General features: G+C 50.8%; 1 protein-coding gene across 9 annotated transcripts in view; it reads right to left on the bottom strand.

The window, feature by feature from the left end:
- Positions 1-2,650: 2,650 nt before the first annotated feature.
- PNPLA6 (patatin like domain 6, lysophospholipase) overlaps positions 2,651-13,995 on the bottom strand; it is a 102,322-nt gene continuing 90,977 nt past the window's right edge. For 6 of the 9 annotated variants that reach the window (XM_077324159.1, XM_077324163.1, XM_077324160.1 and 3 more), the window contains 2 exons: positions 12,471-12,589; positions 2,651-5,980 (listed from right to left, as the gene is read on the bottom strand). In XM_077324159.1, the coding sequence (XP_077180274.1) occupies positions 5,903-5,980; positions 12,471-12,589 (197 nt within the window). In that variant the 3' untranslated portion in view covers positions 2,651-5,902. The remainder of the gene's footprint in view (positions 5,981-12,470; positions 12,590-13,995) is intronic. The other 3 variants (XM_077324162.1, XM_077324158.1, XM_077324155.1) reach the window with 1 other exon arrangement.

Here is a 13,995-nt window from a genome sequence, read left to right on the forward strand (position 1 = left end):
ACTCTGAGGCCTTGCATGATTTTGAAGTCCCACCTCCAAACCTCCATGAATATTTCGAACCCAGGGGTAGCCAACCTCTATGTGGGGTGTGGAGAGCTCCTGGAATTACAGCTCATCTGCAGAGCATGAAGATCAGCTCCCCAGTAGAAAGGGCTACTTTGGACAGAGTTGCGGTAGAGAAGAAACATTTAAGGCCTCCCACACAGGTTGTTGTTGAATTGAAAGACTTGAGGCCTACTGCACAGGATTGTTGTGCAGATGAAACAGGAGACAAAAGAACCTCCGCAACAGCATCCAGTTTCAGCTGCTGAATAACACTGTACAGTAGGCCTAAAATCTGCAGGGAGTTGTGAAGAAGAAATACACATGGCTTGGCTGTGTCTAACCCCTGGCCAGAGCAGTATTTTAAGTGAGAAGGGGCTTTTCTGTGGCCTCCCTGTCAGCCAACTTTGGCAGAAGGGGAAAGTTCTCCCCCCCTCAAAAGGAATGCCCACCCCCATGCCCTCAGGCCCCCCTTTGTTGCTCTTGGAAAGGCCTCCCTCCCCTCATTCAGGGCCTGTCAGAGGCTCCTTTGCAGCAGGCCTGAAGGGAGGGGGGGGGAGGAAGCGCACTCTCCAGCCTCCTGCCAGCTCTGTCAGGGTTCTGAGGCAAATTTACAGTTGGACTTGACAGTCAGGACAACCTTGGGGCGAAAAGGGCTGGCACAGCCTGTCCAAGCCTCCGTTCTCATCCCCCTTGGCAGCCCTTCTGGCCTCCTCTCTCTACGGTGCTCAGGGGCAGACTGGCAACGATGTCTCCAGATTGCTCCTGGCTGGCCCGGGTGGAGGGCCCTGCCAGAACCTTGGCCCTTTCAGAACTTTGGCTTTGCACTTCCCTACTGGCTGGAACTCTGGTCTGTCCTGGTGAGGGCCCCACCCACTCTCCGCTCACTTAGGCCTTTTATGTTAGCGACAGCTGTATAAAAATGATGAAGAGAGGGCTGAACTGCTTAACTCCTATTTCTCTTGTGAGGGAAATAGTGATCAATGTGGCAAAAATGTAAACAGGGGGTGGGTGGGAATGGTGGCCTAGGATCACTGTGGGGGCATTCCATAAACACCCAATTTCTTTAAATGAAACAAAGTCTTCTGGGCCAGATGAATTGCATCCAAGAGTACTTGCACATGTAATCTTTCTGACACTTCTTAGAGAACAGGTGAGGTGCCAGATGATTGGAGTTGGACAAATGTTGTCCCCATCATCAAAAACGGGAAAAAGGAGGATCTGGATAACTATTGACCCATCAGCTTGACATTTGTAACTGGCAAAATTGTGGAACAAATCATTAAAAACTCGATTCTTGAGCAGCTGGAACTGAGAGCTGACCATTGGGCCCTCCGCTTGACAGTGGGGGGGGAGGGGATTGGGCCCTCCGCTTGTTAGTCAGGGGGCAGGGGGCCAATCGTTGCCCCCCCATCCCGGACTGAGCCCTCCCCCACACCCCTTAGCCTTTTATTTATACCGCTCTCGCGGAGCGGTGTAAAGATTCTTAGCCGCCTCTCTCCCATAGGGCTCAAGGCAGTTTACAACCTACTAAAATACAAACATACATAACTTTATTAATTTTATGTACATTAAAAAATTTATATCACTAAAATAGTCCCACTGTGTCTGATAACTAGTATTAACTGATTCCCCCCAGCCCTTGCTCCTGCCTTCATTTCTTACTGGGTGGAAGTGGCAGGTCCCTCAGTGCATTGGCTAAAAGAATGCATGGAGGACCAGAATGAGGCCCTTTCAGCAGGTCATCCCGGCCTCAAACATAGGCCTGGTGGAAGAGCACTACCTTTCTGGCCTTGTGGAACTATAAGAGCTCCATCAGGGCCCAAGCCTCAGGCGGCAACTTGTTTCACCAAGCTGGTTGGGGTCAGGTAGATGTCCTTGGGGCCAGAGACTACCAATCCATTTGTACCATGTGACTTAAGAGCTCTCGGGGGGGGGGCATATTGGGAGAGGTGGTCAGATATGTAGGTCCCAGGCCACATAGGGCTCTGAAGGTCAGTATCAACACATTGAACCTGATCTGGAACTCTACTGGAAGCCAATGCAGCCATCAGTGGACTGGTCAAATATGCACACTCCATGGGGTCCTTGTCAGGATCTGGGCAGCTGCATTCTGTACCAGTTGTAATTTCTGGATCAGGGTCAAAGGTAGCCCTGTATACAGTAAATTACTGTAATCTAGCCTGGAGGTGACCATCACAAGGATGACACATAGAGAGGTTATCTTGAACCAGGCAGGGTGCCAGTACTTTACCTGGTGTAGATGGAAAAATGCCTGGGGCCCTTGTGATCTGTTGTTGTTGTTGTTGTTGTTAGGTGCGAAGTCGTGCCCGATCCATTGCGACCCCTTGGACAATGATCTTCCAGGCCTTCCTGTCCTCTACCATTCCCCGGAGTCCCCTTCAAGGATCGCTGCCTTGCTGTGGCAAGGGGGCTTGCGTAGCTCAATGAAGCTATGAGCTATGCCGTGCAGGGCCACCCAAGACGGACAGGTCATAGCTGAGAGCTCTGACAAAAGGTGATCCACTGGAGAAGGCAATGGCAAACCACTCCAGGATTTTTTGCCATGAAAACTTGTGATCTGAGCCTCCATTAAAAGAGAGGTGGGTTTCAAATAAGATATTTTTATATTAGAAAGACTAGTTGGAGCAGCACCAAACAGAAGTTGCCACCACGTTTATAAAAATTAAATTTATAAATTAAATATATATTACATTAGACACTTTTAAAATAAATGCTCATTCTAACAGTTTTTTGGGGAAATTTTTCCCCAGGATTTTTCTTTGCCACCCAGCAAGCCCTTTGATTTTATGCATGAGAACATTTCTCATATCAATTTGATCACTGAGGAAGACCCCCCCCCCCGGGGTCAAAACGTGTTTGGTCCATTCCATGTTCGTCTATTCCATGTGTAGTTAGAATTGTGATGTTTTAAAATTATGACGACTATGTGATTTACAGATGTGTAAAAATATTGAATTAGTGCACTTTACGTCATACATATTTGCAAATTTTTAAAAATTGTTTTTGGAGTTCAACCTTTGGGTTCCTAACTTTTCTGGTTAGGTTGGGCTTTGGTTTCCCTTTTTGTTTTTGCGTTGGGGAGAAGCACTTCCTCTCCTGTCCCTTTCTTACCCAGCCACAGGACCTCAATTTTTACAGGGTTGAACTTCAGGTGACTCTATCAGAACCATCCAGTCATGGCCTCCAGACACCTAGCTAGCATAGCCAGTGGTACATCTGGCTGCCCATCCATCAGTAAACAGAGCTGGGTGTCATCAGCATGCTGGTGACATCCCCATCCAAGCCCTTGGACCAGCTGTGCTAGAGGGAACCTACAAATGTTGAAAAGCATCAAGGACAAAGAAGAATTGTTTTTTATACCCTGTTTTTCACTGCCCAAAGCAGTCTCAAAGTCAATTGCCTTCCTTTCCTCTTCCCACAACAGACCCTGTGATGTAGGAAAGGCTGAGAGAGACTGCTCTGTGAGTACAGCTCAAACAGGACTGTGACTAGCCCAAGGTCACCCAGCTGGCTGCATGTGGAGGAGGTCTGGGGGAATCAAAGCCGGATTGCCAGATTAGAAGCCACTGCTCTTAACCACAACACCACACTGGAGAATTGCAGAAGAATGGGCAGTGGTACAACGTGTCTTCCCCAAAGACTACCCTCTGACCTCAACCTTGGGGAAAGGAGATCAGCCACTGTAGTGCTGGCCTCCTTATCCCTTATTTATTTATATTTATATACCGCCCTCTCCCGAAGGTTCAGGGCAGTTTACAGGGAACAGGGCATTAGACATTATCCCCAGGGTATTAGACATTGCTTTAGGATGCTTAGGGCTAATCCTGCGTTGAGCAGGGGGTTGGACTAGATGGCCTGTATGGCCCCTTCCAACTCTATGATTCTATGATTCTATGATTTCAGACTGGACTCTGGACTAGAATCTTGCCCTTTGATTTGGCCTCACCTTCCTGGCCGTGGGTGTGTTTAATTGGTAACCAGATTTGGCCCAGCAGGACAGAAATACTGTTTTCAATTATTTTAGTTGTTTTTGTAAGAAACAGCCATTCATCACATTTTGGAGTTTTTGCTTACTTCATTGTTATTCCTAAAGCAAGCTTAGTGTTGTGGTTAAGAAAGGCAGCTCTAAACTGGAAAGCTGAACAGTAAAGCTTTTGATAAGATTCCACATGATTTTCTTATTGACAAGTTGGTAAACCTAATTCTGTCCCACCTGCCTCATGAAGTGTCTGTAGTGGGGAGAGGAAGGGTAGGCGATTGGAAGTCGCTTTGAGACTCCTTCGGGTAGAGAAAAGAGGGGTATATAAACCAACTCTTCTTCTTTGTCTTGAATGCAGAAAGGTGCAACATCATCTCCTGCAGCTCACTGAAAAAGTCCCCAAAGTGAGGATAGCCCTTCATGCTCAGGTGGATCCTTTGGCTTCCCCTGGCATTCGTGCCTCCGCGGCATCCTTAGCTCCCATGCAAGGCTTCCTTTGTTAAGCATGGCAGCCTGGGCAGACATGGGAGACTGGCTCCCTTGGCCTCAGCGGGACTTGGCCCCGGCCTCATGCCCGGCTGCCTCACCTTGATGCTCTGCCCCTTCCAAGCTGTTCAGGGCAGGGCTTGTAAGAGCTACGTGGCCACAGACAAGCGTCTCTCTTTTATTTCATCCATAGAGAAAACTGTTCTTAGTTTTGTCAATTACACAAAATGCCTAGATAACCATCCATGTGGCTGCAGTCTGAAACCTCCGGCAAACAAGCAACGAGGCCCAGAAATGCTGGGACTGCTCAGAGCACAGCAAGGGACCTGATCCAATAGTTCAGCAGTGGAATAGGCTGCCTAAGGAGGTGGGGAGCTCCCCCTCACTGGCAGTCTTCAAGCAAAGGTTGGATACACACTTTTCTTGGATGCTTTAGGATGCTTTGGGCTGATCCTGTGTTGAGCAGGGGGTTGGACTAGATGGCCTCTATGGGCCCTTCCCACTCTGGGATTCTAGGAGTCTAGTTCAGCAGTGGAAGGGGCTGCCTGAGGAGGTGGTGAGCTCCCCCTCACTGGCAGTCTTCAAGCAAAGGCTGGAGACACACTTTTCTTGAATGCTTTAGGATGCTCTGGGCTGATCCTGCGTTGAGCAGGGGGGTGGACTAGATGGCCTGTGTGGCCCCTTCCAACTCTATGATTCTATGAATTTCCAGCAGTGTGTCCAGTGTTAACACTACTAGTGGCTGAAGTGGGAAGACCAGGGGTTCTTCATTTTGCTTTGCATCACAGAATGGATCAGAGCCCACTACGGCTAGTCAGAGGGGCCCAAACATGCCCCAGGGTGGTACAAGGTAGAAGACAGGATCTCAGCATGTAGGGGGTGCAGCATCACCTGGTCCCAGGCTGTGCCCCTGGCAGCTGCTCCTATTCTGAGGTATAGGGTGACAGGAAGACCCCCTCTGGAAGGAGGGAGGAAGTGCTGCTGCCAGCCTGTGAGAGCTATGGCAGAAGGCAGCTTCATGTGCTCCCTGGTGCATCTCCAGCCTACTGTGCCTCCTCTTGTACCCCCACCCTCCTTCTGACATGATAGGCCCCCACCTGGGCAGGCCTGCAAAAGGGGCTTCTCATTCCATCTCAACCCTGCCACCGTGAGAGTCCCAGACAGGAGGTGGGGCTGAGGGCCTGGTGCACCACATTCCTTTTGAAGCACGTGCCAGGAGCAACAGCTGAGGCGGACAGAGCATAATGTTGTGGACTGAGGCTCCTCACTCCCCACCCTCCCTCTCTGCCCCACCAATACAAGAGCCTACAAGGGGAGGGAACATCTCGTCACAACAGTCCTTCCATTCCTCTGTCTCAATCAGGACAATCCTCAAGGGGCAGCAGTGCCCAGAGGAGCAGGAGGCTCTTCGGAGGTCCCTCGACGGTGGCGAAGACTCTTCTCCTCATCCTGAAAGAAGAAGAAAGCCACTTAGAAGGGACCACAGAGAACTGCAGCCAGAAACCACGGGACTGAGTGAAAGGGAGCCCGCTTTCTTACGACCCCCGAAATTAACTCCCCTATGGTTCCCACTTCTTGAGTTTAACCATTGGGTTCAGGATCAGGTAACAAAGGGAGTCTGGATTCAGGTTCAGTTCCCATTCATGTAAAGCCTTATGGAGCCTGGGCTAGGGCCCTAGTTTGGTGTCGTGGTTAGGAGTGCGGACTTCTAATCTGGTGAGCCGGGTTTGATTCCGCGCTCCCCCACATGCAGCCAGCTGGGTTACCTTGGGCTCGCCACGGCACTGATAAAGCTGTTCTGACTGAGCTGTGATATCAAGGCTCTCTCAGCATCACCCACCTCCCTCACAGGGTGTCTGTTGTGGGGAGAGGAATGGGAAGGCGACTGTAAGGCACTTTGAGACTCCTTCGGGTAGAGAAAAGTGGCATGTAAGAACCAATTCTTCTTCTTCTTCAGTAATCTCAGGGCTCTCTCAGCCTCCCCTCCCTCACAGGGTGTCTGTTGTGGGGAGAGGAATGGGAAGGTGACTGTAAGGCACTTTGAGACTCCTTCGGGTAGAGAAAAATGGCATGTAAGAACCAATTCTTCACGCAGTTATGGGTTTAAACTCCAAGTACAACGATAGAGGCTAGATATCAGGAAAAAGTTTTTCACAGTCAGAGTAGTTCAGCAGTGGAATAGGCTGCCTAAGGAGGTGGTGAGCTCCCCCTCACTGGCAGTCTTCAAGCAAAGGTTGGATGCACACTTTTCTTGGATGCTTTAGGATGGTCCTGCATTGAGCAGAGGGTTGGACTAGATGGCCTGTTTGGCCCCTTCCAACTCCATGATTCTATGATTCTATTTCTTCAACTGTAGAGTTGGACATGGTGATCCCAAGAGAAGTTTGCCTCTCTTGTACACACGCACACACGCACAGAGCCACCCTCCTGCTTCCCCTAACAAACTACTCCTGTTGTTAGGAAATGGCTCCTAATGGCCAACCCATGCTCACCATCCTGTCCCTTAAGTCTGCCTTGCCCTCTAAGCTTCGGAGAACAACTCTTGGCCCCTTCCATGTGTCAAAGGCAGACAAACTCACAACGTGGCTTCTATCGAAAGTAAGCTTTATTGGAAATAGTTCAGAACACTCTAACGTCTGAAGTCGAATCTAACTGACGCCAATTGTCCCCACATTCCCAGAGTAGAATCAACCCCCTCCCTCCCTCCCTCCAGGTGCCATCCTGGGCTTCCTGCCTGAGTGTCTCTGGCTCCAGTAGTCCTTGGGGACTAGGCGCCCTCCCTTTGATAACGGAGTATAAAGCTACATTTGCAAAGTATCACAGCAGGGGAGGACACACAGAAGTGTGAAATAGTTTAGGGTTGTAAAGAAAAAGCTTACAATGGTTCAGCGTACACACACATCAAACCAAAATGGAGTTTCTCTGGTCACCCGCAATTCATGGCAGTGATCAGGGGGGCTGATCCTGACACCCTTTGAAGAGGTCAAAAGACTGAGATCATGTTCCCCTACCTCTTCTCCAGGCTCAAGGAGTGCAACTTTAAAGCTCTCCCCTCCCATTACAGCCTATAAAGGTAAAAGGTAAAGGTATCCCCTGTGCAAGCACCGAGTCATGTCTGACCCTTGGGGTGACGCCCTCTAGCGTTTTCATGGCAGACTCAATACGGGGTGGTTTGCCAGTGCCTTCCCCAGTCATTACCGTTTACCCCCCAGCAAGCTGGGTACTCATTTTACCGACCTCGGAAGGATGGAAGGCTGAGTCAACCTTGAGCCGGCTGCTGGGATTGAACTCCCAACCTCATGGGCAGACAGCTTCAGACAGCATATCGCTGCCTTACCACTCTGCGCCACAAGAGGCTCATTATTACAGCCTATAATGCTCCCTAAAGGATGCACCCAAAATATACTCTGTTCCTTCAACATTTCTCCTTGTTTCTTGGTTACAAGAAGCCCTGAGAATTACGGAAGGACACCTCTGGCGTTACTCTCAGTAGTACAACAAGTGCAGCCAAATACATTATGCATATGATTATAGGGCAAAGGTAAGGACAGAGGAGAAAGTGGAAGAAGAGGCCTTACATGGAGGGGGGCCTTTATCATGGAAAGGACAGTACTCTGCTGCCATTCACACTTTTGACCTCCTCCTCCTTCCACTGAATGGAGATGGCCTCTGCTTTGCCTACCATCTAGCTTTCCTTAGACGGTTTGTGGTTCATGGTCTAATTTTGTGATCCTCATCCAGTTACACTAGACATCAGTCTGACTGCATTGGTCTCCTCCCTCCCTTTATTCTGCAACCTGCATTGCCTGCTAATCCTTACACCCCACTCCTAATGCATTGCTCCCTAGACATTTCATGCTTTTTCTTCTTTATACTTTTGGAGTCTCAGTGAGAAAGGCAGCCTGCCAACAGAGTTAGAGGGGGAAGTCCAGCCCTTCAGGGGACCTAAGAGACAGGACCCAGCATGGCTGAGGTTGGCAGTGTTGTTACCCTGCAAGGGCGTTCCGTTGCACCAGCCACTTTCCTGCATGGCAGCCAGCTGCTTAAGAGGCCATGAGAACTCGGCAAAAGACTTAGACATCCACCCACTGTGATAATGCTGAGAAATAAAAATGTAAAAAAACAGTGATTGCATAGGATGCTGTGAATGACAGGTGCATGGCTGCAGATCCTTCTTGGTTTGAGCTCCTGAAGCCACCCCTCCCCACCCTGGCATCAGATTCTGGGTCTATCTTAACCAGCATGATCCAGCTGCCGGAGGTCTCCGGTCAAGGTCCTTCACACCACCGCCTGCCAACTGGAGAGGCGCAAGGCTGGGTCTGGGCCTTCCTGCATGCAAAGTAGAGGATCTGCCTCTGTCATGTCCTCCCCAGCTCTGCCACCGTTGCCACCACCGGAGGATTCAGCTGCGCTCATGCCAGCCCCACCATCATGCCCACTGGGGGAATATTCTGTGCCTGTTCCACCAGCACCACTGCCGCTGCGGTCAGAGTATGCGGCCGAGGAGGTGGGGATGAGTAACGAGGAGTTGGGGCAATCCAAGCCCCGGCTGAGGCGAGCAGCTGGGCCCCAGCCAGGCGGACACTCTGCACTTGGTACCGGCAACACTCCCGTCAGTGTCAGCACCCCAGTCCAGCCTGGAATGCTCACCAGAACGCAGCAGACACCGGGGGCGGGTGGATTTGGCAGTGTGTTGCTGAAGCACCTGGCTGATGGCACGGCGGTCAAGGCAGATGGGCCCCAGGTGCAGGTATTTCAGAAGATGACAGGTGCAGCCATTTAGCAGGTTGCCCTTAAGCAAGGTGGTGACTATGCTTCCTTGTGGGTGCAATCTGAGCATCAACCCCGCTGTCTCCTGGTTCTCAGTTCCTGCCTTGACCTTGCTTCAGTGAAGCTCTGCCCATCTGCCTACCAGTTCCTGACTCCTGTTTCAGCTCCTGGACTCTGGCTTTGGTATTCAGACTTCTATATTTATTTATTTTTAGTTTTATATCCCACCGCTACCCAGCAGGTCTCGCAGCGGTTTACATAATAAAATATTAAAAATACAATAAAACCCCATAATTTACCAAACAGACTGGTAACCAGTGCAGTTGACGGAGCGCTGGCTGAATATGGGCCCTCCAAAGTGTCCCAGTGAGGACCCTGGCAGCCGCATTTTGGACCAGCTGTAACTTCCGGATCAGAGTCAAGGTTAGGCCTGCGTAGAGCAAGTTACAGTAGTCTAGAAGTGGCAAGCCTGTATACTGTCGCCTTGCCTATTTAACTTGTATGCGGAGCACATCATGAGAAATGCGGGGTTAGAGGAGTCACAAATTGGGATCAAGATTGCAGGGAGAAATATCAACAGCCTCAGATATGCAGATGAAACCACTCTAATGGCAGAAAGGGAAGAGGAACTAAAGAGCCTGTTGATGCGGGTGAAGGAGGAGAGTGCAAAAGTTGGCTTGAAACTCAACATCAAGAAAAAAAAAGATCATGGCTTCCGGCCCTCTCAATTTTTTCTCTCTTTTTGATTTTTTAAAAAGACAGCAAAGCCCCGCTCCCAGAACTGGGCCATGCTCTGAAATCATCATGCAGCCTCGCAAACACCTATTTGTTGCTCCAGCGGCTTTGCCACTTTTCTAAAAGACAGCGAAACCCTGCTCCCAGAAATGAAAAAGAAGAAGAAGAAGAAGAAGAGTTGGTTCTTAGATGCCGCTTTTCTCTACCCGAAGGAGTCTCAAAGCGGCTTACATTCGCCTTCCCTTTCCTCTCCCCACAACAGACACCCTGTGAGGTGAGTGAGGCTGAGAGAGCCCTGAGATTACTGAAGAAGAAGAAGAGTTGGTTCTTAGATGCCGCTTTTCTCTACCCAAAGAAGTCTCAAAGCAGCTTCCAATCGCCTTCCCTTTTGTCTCTCCACAACAGACACCCTGTGGGGGGGGTGAGGCTGAGAGAGCCCTGATATCACTGCTCGGTCAGACCAGTTTTATCAGTGCTGTGGCGAGCCCAAGGTCACTCAGCTGGCTGCATGTGGGGGAGTGCAGAATCGAGCCTGGATTGCCAGATTAGAAGTCCGCACTCCTAACCACTACACCAAACTGGCTCTCTGAAGGAGGTAGAAGCGAGGGTGGGACATCTCCTTCCGTGACGACTATTGCCCTCGCCTCCTGACTCCCCCTTGGCTGGCTGCTTGTGGCAGCTGGCGGGATTTCCCCACTTTTTGGGATTACCCTGATTTTGCTACAAATTGGAAGATGTAGTGAGATCAGCACTGGGAGGAGGCGGGAGGCTGACGGCGTTGTTTAAAACCACAAAACAAAAAAAGCTTCTGTCGAAGGTAAGAGTCTCGCTGCTTTTTCTTTGTAGGGAATGGCCCTTAGATTGGCCTTTGACTTAGCACTTGGGAAGCACTTGGGGTCTTGGCTCATTGCCCAGGGGTGTAGGAACTCAGACTCTGTCTGGGAGCTCCTGGGTAGGGCAGCCCAGCCTCTGAGCTACAACTCTGGCCCTATTGCCAAGGGTCCTCACCTCCCTCTGGGTCACAGCAGCCCCAGGGACTCATTGCCTTCTTCCTCCCTCAGCAGAGCTGACGGAAGGGCACAAAGGGCAGTTTCATCCCAGAGCCTCTCTGCCCTGTTGCTGGCTCTCCAGAGGACCTGCTTGGCCAGTGTGTGAGACAGGAGGTTGGACTAGATGGACCCTCATTGGTCTGTCCCGGCAGGGCTCTTCTGAGGTCCTTATCAGGGGAAGGCCTCAGTCTCTCTGCCCTGTTGCTGGCTCTCCAGAGGACCTGCTTGGCCAGTGTGTGAGACAGGAGGTTGGACTAGATGGACCCTCATTGGTCTGTCCCGGCAGGGCTCTTCTGAGGTCCTTATCAGGGGAAGGCCTCAGTCTCTCTGCCCTGCTGCTGGCCCTCCAGAGGAACTGCTTGGCCACTGTGTGAGACAGGAAGCTGGACTAGATGGACCCTCCCTGGTCTGACATCCTCTGAGTTTGACACCGCTCTAGAGCAGTGGTCCCCAACCTTTTTATCGCTGGGGACCGGTCAACGCTTGACAATTTTACTGAGGCCCGGCAGGGTAGTCTTTTGCCGAGGGACGTCGCCACTGCTGCCTGAGCCCCTGCTCCACTTGCTTTCCCGCTGGCGCCACTGACTTTCTGCCGCCCTCTGGGAGGCGCTGCCAGCAGTAGCTGCACAGTGCCACGCCGAGGGGGAGCCCCAGCCATGGCAGTCGCTGGAGAGCACCCAAGGTGAGCTGGCAGCAGAGTGGCAGGGCAGCCCCCGAGGCAGCAGCCGGGGAGGAGGACAAGGAGGAGCCGCGGCCCGGTAGCGACTGATCCATGGACTGGCACCGGTCCCCGGACTGGGGGTTGGGGACAACTGCTCTAGAGGACAAATCTTCCTTCCTCGCCAAGGCCAGCTACACTGTCCCCCCGAGGAAAGGATGGACTCCCACGACCGCCCCTGGAGGGAAGGCTGCAGCGAACACATGCTCAGTGCTGCGCAGCACCACAGCTGGCCGTCTCCAAAGTGTTTCTTCTGTGCTGTGGCACCACGTTGACCCAGGTGCTTTGCAAGGCAGAGCATTCTGTAGCAGAGCACTCTGCCTCTGAGGCCTTCATTCCTCTTTTCTCACCTCAAGAGTTTTGGCTTGTATGTGATGGGGCAGGGAGGAGCAATCCATCCCCAGTTCTGTCCTCCGGTCCCAGATCAGCATATCACTTCTTCTCACGTGACCTGGGCCTCAGAGGGACAGGCCCCCAACTCACTTGGAGGGACAGCATCACACTGTCTCTCACCTCTGCCTTGGTGACTTCTTTGGGCTGCAGGATGACACTCTTCTGCTCAGAGAAAGAGGCCTGGCCAGGCATGTCCCTCTGCAAGCACCTAGCAGGGACAGACCTCCTCCCCAACCCCCCTGGATTGGGTTTCCTGAGCTGGAAAGGAATATACCGTTTCAAAGACCGCGTTCTGCTCGGTTGGGGCAAACAACAGCTCCTGCTCTTCCTCCTCCTGCACGGCGTCGATTCCGTCCTCCTCGTACTCCGTCAGGTAATCCGATTCCTCCCCTGCTTGGTGGACAAAGAGAAATTTCAGCATGGATTTGTCTCCAACAGGTCCTGCCAGACCAACCTGGTTTCCTTTTTTGACCAAGTAACAGGTTTGCTGGATCGTGGAAATTCAGTTGATGTCATTTACTTGGATTTTAGTAAAGCTTTTGACAAGGTTCCCCATGATGTTCTGATGGATAAATTGAAGGACTGCAATCTGGATTTTCAGATAGTTAGGTGGATAGGGAATTGGTTAGAGAACCGCACTCAAAGAGTTGTTGTCAATGGTGTTTCATCAGACTGGAGAGAGGTGAGTAGCGGGGTACCTCAGGGCTCGGTGCTCGGCCCGGTACTTTTTATCATATTTATTAATGATCTAGATGAGGGGGTGGAGGGACTACTCATCAAGTTTGCAGATGACACCAAATTGGGAGGACTGGCAAATACTCCGGAAGATAGAGACAGAGTTCAACGAGATCTGAACACAATGGAAAAATGGGCAAACGAGAACAAGATGCAATTTAATAAAGATAAGTGTAAAGTTCTGCATCTGGATCAGAAAAGTGAAAAGCATGCCTACTGGATGGGGGATACGCTTCTAGGTAACACTGTGTGTGAACGAGACCTTGGGGTACCTGTGGATTGTAAACTAAACATGAGCGGGCAGTGTGATGCAGCGGTAAAAAATGCAAATGCCATTTTGGGCTGTATCAACAGAGGTATCACATCAAAATCACAAGATGTCATAGTCCCATTGTATACGGCACTGGTCAGACCACACCTGGAGTACTGTGTGCAGTTCTGGAGGCCTCACTTCAAGAAGGACGTAGATAAAATTGAAAGGGTACAGAGGAGAGCAACGAAGATGATCTGGGGCCAAGGGACCAGGCCCTATGAAGATAGGTTGAGGGACTTGGGAATGTTCAACCTGGAGAAAAGGAGGTTGAGAGGGGACATGATAGCCCTCTTTAAGTATTTGAAAGGTTGTCACTTGGAGGAGGGCAGGATGCTGTTTCTGCTGGCAGCAGAGGAGAGAACACGCAGTAATGGGTTTAAACTTCAAGTACAACGATATAGGCTAGATATCAGGAAAAAAATTTTCACAGTCAGAGTAGTTCAGCAGTGGAATAGGCTGCCTCAGGAGGTGGGGAGCTCCCCCTCACTGGAAGTCTTCAAGCAAAGGTTGGATACACACTTTTCTTGGATGCTTTTGGATGCTTAGGGCTAATCCTGCGTTGAGCAGGGGGTTGGACTAGATGGCCTGTATGGCCCCTTCCAACTCTACGATTCTATGATTCTATGATTCTATCCAGTCACCTCATTCTCTGTCGTCCCCTTCTTCTTTTGCCCTCGATCTTTCCCAGTATTAGGCTCTTCTCCAGGGAATCCTTCCTTCTCATGAGGTGGCCAAAGTATTTGAGTTTCAT

The sequence above is a fragment of the Paroedura picta genome, chromosome 2 (assembly GCF_049243985.1).
Source record: "Paroedura picta isolate Pp20150507F chromosome 2, Ppicta_v3.0, whole genome shotgun sequence".
NCBI classification, from domain to species: domain Eukaryota; kingdom Metazoa; phylum Chordata; class Lepidosauria; order Squamata; family Gekkonidae; genus Paroedura; species Paroedura picta.